The sequence below is a fragment of the Emydura macquarii genome, unplaced genomic scaffold (assembly GCF_026122565.2).
Source record: "Emydura macquarii macquarii isolate MOO-44397 ecotype Brisbane River unplaced genomic scaffold, CSIRO-AGI_Emac_v2 contig_2448, whole genome shotgun sequence".
NCBI lineage: Eukaryota > Metazoa > Chordata > Testudines > Chelidae > Emydura > Emydura macquarii.
Window position 1 is genome coordinate 457,378 of NW_027132585.1, and position 8,384 is coordinate 465,761.

The 8,384-nt window shown below is 56.2% G+C and overlaps 1 protein-coding gene across 2 annotated transcripts in view; it reads right to left on the reverse strand.

Annotated features, from left to right (window-relative positions):
* The window catches only part of PCDH7 (protocadherin 7), a 354,987-nt gene extending 348,795 nt beyond the window's left edge, over positions 1 to 6,192 (reverse strand). For both annotated transcript variants that reach the window (XM_067562546.1, XM_067562547.1), the window contains exon 1: positions 1,574 to 6,192. In XM_067562546.1, coding sequence (XP_067418647.1) covers positions 1,574 to 4,741 — 3,168 coding nt within the window. In that variant the 5' untranslated portion in view covers positions 4,742 to 6,192. The remainder of the gene's footprint in view (positions 1 to 1,573) is intronic.
* Positions 6,193 to 8,384: the final 2,192 nt, after the last annotated feature.

The following is an 8,384-nucleotide window of genomic DNA, read 5'->3' on the forward strand; positions in this document are numbered from 1 at the left end:
TCAAATTAGTCAGAATTTCCATTTTCCAGACTTGGCACAATATTTGCATGAATCTGCATTCATTTATCTATAGTCTCTTGCATAATGTGCATGGTAGTTGAGAAACTTTCATAATGTTCATCTCATGCATATCCCTCCCCCCCATGACAGCACCAACTGTAAAACATTTTTCTCCTGTATAACCTCTCAACAAGTAAGTCAAGAAAAATGATCTCAGCTCAAAACTAAATATATGTTTTATACAATAAAAATATAGGTTTGAAGTATAATAACAGGGCCAATTTGGTGCCAGGAATTACACTGGTGTCTTCCTTTTATACTAGCAGAACTCCTTGACTTTAATGGCTGATTTACATCAATGTAACCAAGATCAAAATCAGTCGTTTGTGTCACCCCTAAGTTCAGAAATACTTTACTGAGTGATACCACTGAAGTCAGTACTACCACTACTGACAGTCAGACACTACTCAGTGTGAGTGAGGGTGGCACAACTGGGATCTTACTTGAGTTAATTAATTTAATTTAATAACCTCCAAACCACTGAAAAATATTGTAGAAGCAGGGCTAATTCTGAGCTCACTTGCACTTTTATTTATCAAGAGTCACTCTTCTGAAATCAATAGTATAACAATGGCATAAAGAAAAAGATGTAAGTTGGATCACAGTCAGGCACATAGATTATATAGAGATCTGAATCTTAATGAATGGCGGGGTAATTGGTTCCACCAACATTTTAACATGGTGGCTGCAAATTCACACATACCTCCACACACAGCCATATAGTGTGTAAAAAGTCAGAGTACAGCTCACTCTCTCAGTAAGACCCTGCTGCCTGAGCCACTGGAAATAGTTCCCTCTCTCAATGGAACCTTGTTGTCTAGTGGATGCATCCCTCTGAAAGAAGGACACTGATGGCTGCCTCTCTCAAAGGGACTCTGATGGCTGGCAGAGTATGTGTGGGTGGTGGTGGCAGTGGCTAATGGGCTCTCTCTGTTTCCCTTGCCTGACTGTTGTGCTTACTACTGGCTGGCTATCTGAGGCATGAAGGCTGTGTGGTGAGGGGGAGAATATCTGCAACTGGCTTGTTGCTGGCTGGATGTGTGTGCTGGGGATTGATAAGGATGTCTTTAAGGGGCTTACTCTATTGCTGGCTTTGGGGTAGAGCATCCTCTGCCCTCACTCTCATAACCTACTTGCTATATTTGCTACAGGCTGCCTCCTCTCTGTGTCTGTGGGCATAAGAGGAGGAGTAATTTTAATGGGGAGTCCCCGACTCCTCTGGCTGCCCATTACTTACTGCTGGTTAGCTGGCAGGCTATGAGGGATGAGAGAGGGGACAGGGGTGTCCTTGGTTTGCTTACTTGCCTGCTTTACTAGCTGATGGTTACACTGGCGCCTGGGGGGAGCAGAAGGGGAGAGTACTGAAGGGATCCCCTGCCTCCTCTCTTGCTTGCTGGCTAGCCGGCTGGGTGTGTGGGGATGTGTGTAACGGGAGACGTCCTCACATGTTTGCTGTGCTTGCAGGGGGCTGACTGTGCGGAGGGCAGTTAGGGGATGTCCCCAGAACCCTTACCTGCTTGCTGTACTTGCTGCTGGCCTGACAGCTGTACTCGGAGCAGTGGTCCGATCCAATGGAGATGTTGTCTCCTGCCCCCACAAAAGTATTGGCCGGGGGCAGTTCCTGCACGGCTTGGTGCTTTTTCCCGGCGGTGGGGGACTGCGGGTGAAGCTGGACAGTCGGCAGCGGCGAGCTGGATTTATAATGCCTGGCCAGGTCCGGGCTGCCCGGGCCGCCGTTGACCGAGCGGTATCGGCCCATGCTGGGGCTGTCAGAGAGCTTCTCGTTGACGCTGTCGTAGCGCTGTCCATTGGGCTTGGAGGCCTCCACGGTGACGATGCTGCTGTAGAGGGGCTGCTTGCCCTTCTTGCCCTTCTTGTCCTTCTTGGGCTTCTTGGCCTTGTCGTGCTGCTGCGGGGTGAAGAAGTCCTCGTGGTCTTTCTTGCCCGCCTCGTAGCCGTGCTTGCCCTTGGAGCGGCAGTAGCGGGCCATGACCACCACCAGGATGAGAAGGATCACGGTCATGATGCCGGCCACCACCCCGATGACGATGCTGAGCCGCTGCTTGCTCAGCTCGTAGCTGGGGTCCCCGGCGATGTCCTGGGCCAGGGGCGTGTGCAGGCTGCGGGCCACCTGGCTCTCCACCACGGTGGCGTTGGAGAGGCTCTCGTTGACGAAGACGTGGAGCAAGGCGGTGGTGGACTGGGGCGGCTGGCCGCTGTCGTTCACTTGCACCACGAGGCGGTGCAGGCCGTAGTGCTTGGGGGCCAGCTTGCCCACCAGCGACACCACGCCGCTGGCCGGGTCGATCTCGAAGAGCTTGAAGGGGTTGCCCCCGACGATGCTGTAGTTGAGGTCGGCGTTGAGGCCGGTGTCCGTGTCGGTGGCCAGCACGGTGGCCACCACGGTGCGCAGGTTGCTGGAGGGCGGCAGGACGGTGTAGGAGCTGTTGCTGGGGAAGGTGACCGTGGGCGCGTTGTCGTTCTCGTCCATCACGAAGAGGGAGACGGTGGCGGTGGCCGAGCGGGCCGGCTCCCCTCCGTCCACCGCCTTGACCCTGAAGGTGTAGCTGGTCTGCTGCTCCCGGTCGAAGGAGACGGTGGAGTAGATGGTGCCCGTGTCGTTCTCGATGGAGAAGATGCCGGCCGCCTGGTCCTGCTCCCCCGGCTGGATGGAGAGGCTGAGCTCGGCGTTGCGGCCCTTGTCGGCGTCCATCACGGTCACCATGCCCACGGGGCTGTTGGGCTGCAGGTTCTCCTTCACGTAGAAGGTGAACACGTCCTGCATGAAGCGCGGCTCGTTGTCATTGCGGTCCGCCACCCGCACCACCACCGTGGTGGAGCCCTGCAAGGCCGGCACGCCCTTGTCCCGGGCCGTCACCTGGAACTCGTAGGTGTCGCGCTGCTCGCGGTCCAGCACCGCCTGCACCAGCACGTCTCCGGAGTCCGGGTCGATGCTGAAGATGCCGCCGGGCGCCTCCAAGGACAGGGGCGAGGGCTCCAGCGAGTAGGTGATCTCGGCGTTCTTGCCGCTGTCGGCGTCCGCGGCCGCCACCGTGGCCACCCTCTCTCCAGGCGAGTTGTTCTCCGGGAAGGAGACCTCCAGCACGGCCTGGCCGAACACCGGCGGGTTGTCGTTGGTGTCCGCCACCCGCACCAGCAGCGAGTTGTTGCTGGACAGGCTGGGGCTGCCCGAGTCCACGGCCACGATCACCACGTTGTAGTCACGGACGGCCTCATAGTCCAGCGGGGCCGAGGTGTGCAGGAAATACTTGCGCTTGTTCTGGGGCTCCCCCTCGCCCTCGCTGGCCGGCTTGAGTTGGAAGGGCACGTCCCCTACCACCGTGCAGGTCACCACGCCGTTCTCGCCCTGGTCGCGGTCGGACACCTGCACCAGGGCGATGGGGGTGTCCACCAGCACGTCCTCGGCCACGCTGGCCACCCCGTCCCGCAGCGGGATGCGGCCGATCTTGCGGATGTCGATGGTGGGCACGTTGTCGTTCTCGTCGCGGATGTTCAGCACCACCGTGGCCTTGTCGGTCTTGGGCGGCTGGCCCCGGTCCCGGGCCATGACGGTGAAGCGGAGCTGGTTGACTTCCTCCCGGTCGATGCGGTGCAAGACGCTGAGCCAGCCCGAGGTCTCGTCCAGCCGCAGCAGACGCCGCACCGACTCGGTGGCCGCCCCGAAGACATACTCGATCTGCCCGTTCACCCCCACGTCCAGGTCGGCGGCCCGCAGCTGCAGGATGGGGGTCCCGGGGCTGCTGTTCTCCGCCAGGTCCGCTTCGTAGACGCTCTTCTCGAAGCGGGGGCTGTTGTCGTTCACGTCGGTGATCAGCACCCTCAGGATGGCCTGGGAGGAGCGGGCCGGGTCGCCGCCGTCCCGCACCCGCAGGCTCAGTTCATAGGAGTCCCTCTGCTCTCGGTCCAGCGCTCCCTTGACAATCAGCTGCGGCTGCTTCTCTCCGTCAGGGGTGTCGGCCACCTGCAGCTCGAAGACGCTGCTGCGGGCCGCCCCGTCCGCCTCCTGCCTCCTCTTACTGCCGCCGGGGTAGAGGGCGCTCTCGGCCGCAGAAGCCGACCCCCCTCCGCTGCGTCTGCCCCCGTCCCCGCCGGGCTCCTGGAGCAACTCGTAGCGCTCGATGCCGTTGCGGCCGAAGTCTCTGTCGGTGGCGGTGGGGAGCAGATAGAGGGTGCCTACGGGCCGGTTCTCCTCCACGGTGAGGGTGAGGACGGGCGAGGGGAAGGTGGGGGTGTTGTCGTTGATGTCCAAGATGATGACCCGGCCCTCGAAGAGGTCCACCCAGCTCTGCGAGGGGCCGATCACCGAGACCTCGAAGTCCAGGAAGCACTCGTTCTCATCGAAGATCATCTGGCACTGCGGCAGCTTCTCGCGGTCTATGCGTCGCTCTGTGGTGCTCAGCTCCCCGGTCATGTTGTCGATCTTCAGGTAGTCGGAGCCCGACTCCAGGCTGAATGTCACCTCTCCGGAGCCCGTCACGATGCCCAGGTCCGAAGCCACGTTGCCTATGCGGATGTCCGCGGGTCCTTCCTCGGCCAGCCGGTACCTCAGCAGCTGCTTAGCCGCGGCCAGGCTGACCCAGAGCGGAGGAGGCAGGAGGAGCAAGAAGCAGCAGCAGCAGCAGCAATGCACAAAGCCAAGGAGAGTCCGCATCTTCCTCATCTTCTTCGCACCAAAAACCCCCCTCCTCTCTCCCACCAGCTCTCCAGACAAGCCAACAGAAATGCTCAGCGTGCGGATGATCAGCTATAAAATCCTTCTTTTCCTGGAAACTTATTGTCTCATAGCTGGTGCAATCGGTGGTCAAAACCCTGCTGTTGGCGCCTCTCCTCCCTTCCTTCCGGTTGCAATATGCTTACAGTTCATGGGACGGTGTATCTGGCTTTTAAAAGATTCATCTCGGCAGATAGGACGGGATTTTCCTCCTCCTCCTCCTCTCTGGTTTTACTGTAATCGCTTTGCAAGGTTTGCAATAAAAGCAGGAGCAGCACGGTGCTATTTGAAGCCTCCCCCCGCCCCCCCTCAGGTCGTCTTCTTTGCTCCTAGAGTTAAGTACAATTCACTCTCTTCTCCCTCTGTCTCTCTCTGCCCTTTACGACTAAGGCATTAGCTCTTTTCTTTCTCCACTCAGCACGCACACGGAACAAAAATGTGAATTGCTTCATTCAAAGGGGTTGTGTCCGGAAAACTCCCAATCCTTTTAGCAATGAGCAGAAAACACAATTAAATAACTGATTAAAAATAAAATAAAAATTACAGAAAAATACAGGAAAAAATGCCCAATAATATCGGTAGCTGTTCAGTGGGCAGGAGAGAACCTCTTGTAGCACAGAGCAGTCCATAGAAAACCCCCTTCTGTTGGCAGAAAAGCACCCAAATCCATCTTCACAGATCGCCTAAAATGTTCAGTCCTTTCTCCGGAGAGGATTTTTTTAACAACTCTGCGCAAGGTCATTAGTCACAAAGCAACGATACAAAAACTGCAGAAGCCGTTTCCCCAGAATCTCCAACGCTGGAGCAATGCACACACACACACACCAGTCCCAAGTTTGTTTTTGCATCCGCAGTTTGTGTGTGTGCCCTACCTGCATTTGCACTGCATGTGTTATAGCAATCTGGATCTGCAGCACCGTGAGAGCGATTCACAAATGAGATTGCAGTCAGTCAGTCAGGCAGGCAGTCTCTCTCTCTCTCTCTCTCTCTCTCTCTCTTCCTTTCCGTCCCAATGCAGGTAACCAGATCTGAACTTGATCCTTTCAGTTCAAAGGTTAGCAACAAGGCTCTGTGTCCAAAGGCGATTATTGCTCTCTCGTTAATATACCCGGAGCGGAACAAGATGTAACTGGATCCCCCACGTGAATTAACAGATTCTGAATTACATCCACTGAAGCCGAATGGCAAAGGGGCGGGGGAACGAGCCGCGGTGCGGTTTATAAAAATGCAGTCCTATTTGCAAATAAAAGAATACCAGTCAATTGTTTCCTCGGAACCCCACCTCCGCGGCGGGTGAAATCGGCAGCTGTGTATCCCCTTCCGTGCCTTTCCGAGAAGTGTGGTTCAGGCGCTTCCACAGCAAAGCGGCTTGTGCTTGAAAATGTTGAATGGCAACTGAGGCGCCGCTTCCCACTCGGAAGAAGAAGAAGAAGAAGAAAAAAAAAAAAAAAAGCAGTAAACCAGCAAGTTTGCCCAAAGTGGTGGGAGCTGCTAGAGCCGCTCTCGGTGGCTGTTCCCTGACGCTGCAGCAGCAGAGCAGCCTGCGCTACACACGCCGAGAGAGGGAGGAAGGGAGGGAGGGAGGAAGGACGAGCCGAGCGCTGCACTCCAGAGAGCCCCGCCGTACCCCCTCTCCCTGCCTCTGCTGCTGCATGTGGGATAGCTGCTGATCGCCAAACACCAGCCCAGTTCTCAGCCCCATCCCGGGTACACACCACAGTGCTCTCCCTAACCCATGATCTCCAGGGATTTCTTCCCGCCACCACCACCTTTCGGCTCTCCACTGATCTGTTATTGTTAAACAAATTGTTGTTCTTCCTTTTTATTCTAGCCGTGCCGGCCGCCTGCGCCCGGGAAGGCATTTTGTGGGATCATGTTGGTCAAACAACTCCTTTTGCATAGATTCGCCCCTTGTCTCTTGGCTGGTGTTTCTGTGAGACAGATGATGGGCTGCAGTGATTGTAAGAGGCTCAAACTCCAGGGAGGAAAGGGGGACCGCCTAAGAGATCTCAGGCTTTCGCCAATCTGTTCCCCGCTGCTGGGGTTTGGTTTTTCTAAAATCTTTATTCAGCCTCTTTCAGTGATTTGAATGCACATTTTCAACGGCATCTCTGGGAAAATGGACCCTCAGAGAAAGAGAGACCTTGTGTGGGAAGGGTGGGGGAGGGCTAGGAGATTAAAGACACTAAGAAGAAGTAATAGATTTATTTCCCAACAAGGACTTGCTGCTTCGGTGGTTGCTAAAATGTAGCGTCACCTATCTGGGTAAGTAAGAAATCAACTTTACACCTTGGCACAACTTTGCTTATTCTAGCGTCCCCACTTCACGTTCTCCTTCTTTTGACTTTGTGCCACTTAATCGCCCATGCCATTTGCCTGCTTCTGCTCTTTTGGTTGCTGTCTGGCTCCCATACCTTTCCCTTTTCGCATTCAGTAGCGCCAGAGAGACTCAGGCTGGGTGGGAGAAGCAAGACCAGGGCGTGTATGGGGCAAGCAGGGGGGAATCCCGGTGTCTTAGTCACTCACCTGTACACATGCCCAGGAGAACAAACCCCAGAGGGTTTTATTTTAAAGCAAAAACATGAAGGCAAATCTGCCCGAGTGCCTTTCTCTCTACGGATAACACATTTGTGCTAAAGCAGCCGGATGTCCTCAGATGATTCAGACCACCGATCATAATGAGTCTGAGCTTGCTGTCTATTTCACCGGGAGGGGAGGTTTCCTCCTCTTTCCTGCGGGAACTGTAGACACACTCACAGGGGCAGTGTGTGTATCCGCGGAGTGTGGGCTAGGGACTGAGCGACTGAGTGCTCCCCAGTCTCCAGCGTGCCAGGGCTGGAGAGGACTCCTTCCCCCGTGGCGGGGGACGCTCCAGCTCCTGCCTCTCTCACTGGCTGGCCCAGCTCTGGGACTCCTCCTCCTCCCGCTGCGCTGATGCCGGAGCCGATCAGCTTTATATCTGCAGCATCAGCTAGAAAGCTCAGCTTGGCGCAGGCTCAGTGCTCACCGCCGCAGTCCCGGCCGCAGGAGGGGGCTCCAGGAGCTCAGCGTGTTTCTAACGGGTTAAGTGGGATTAATACCAAATCCCCATTATGTTTGCCAAGCAACTCGATTGAATCGAAATGCCCCCCTCGCTCTCCGGCAGCGTTGGGAGGAGGAATCTTGTCCACACTACGATCCAGCCACGCCGGCTGGGCATGCCGGTATGCTGCATTGCACTGCGCCCTGCACTTGCCACACATTTTCCACCCCTAGCGCCGGCCGGCGGCTGCCTCCCTTCGTGCTTTTAAACGCAGGCTGAAAACTGAATGCGCTCCCTCGGGGGGAGGCGGAAAAGCTCTTAACCTTCCCGCCATAAACTTTACTCGGCTTCTGGTGTGTAGAGACATTTGCACAGCGCGGCCCCCCGCCGCCCCGCACCGTGTCTTCTGCTCTCCCCTGCCTCGCGGGCACGCTGCTACTGCGGTCTGTTTTGCGGGGAGCCTGTGTTCCAAACGAATACGCGGGTTCTTGCTCTTGCCCTGGGCAATCTGCCCCGTGCACACACACAACGCCTGTCATCACATGCAGTCTCGCTCGCTCTTCACCCCCT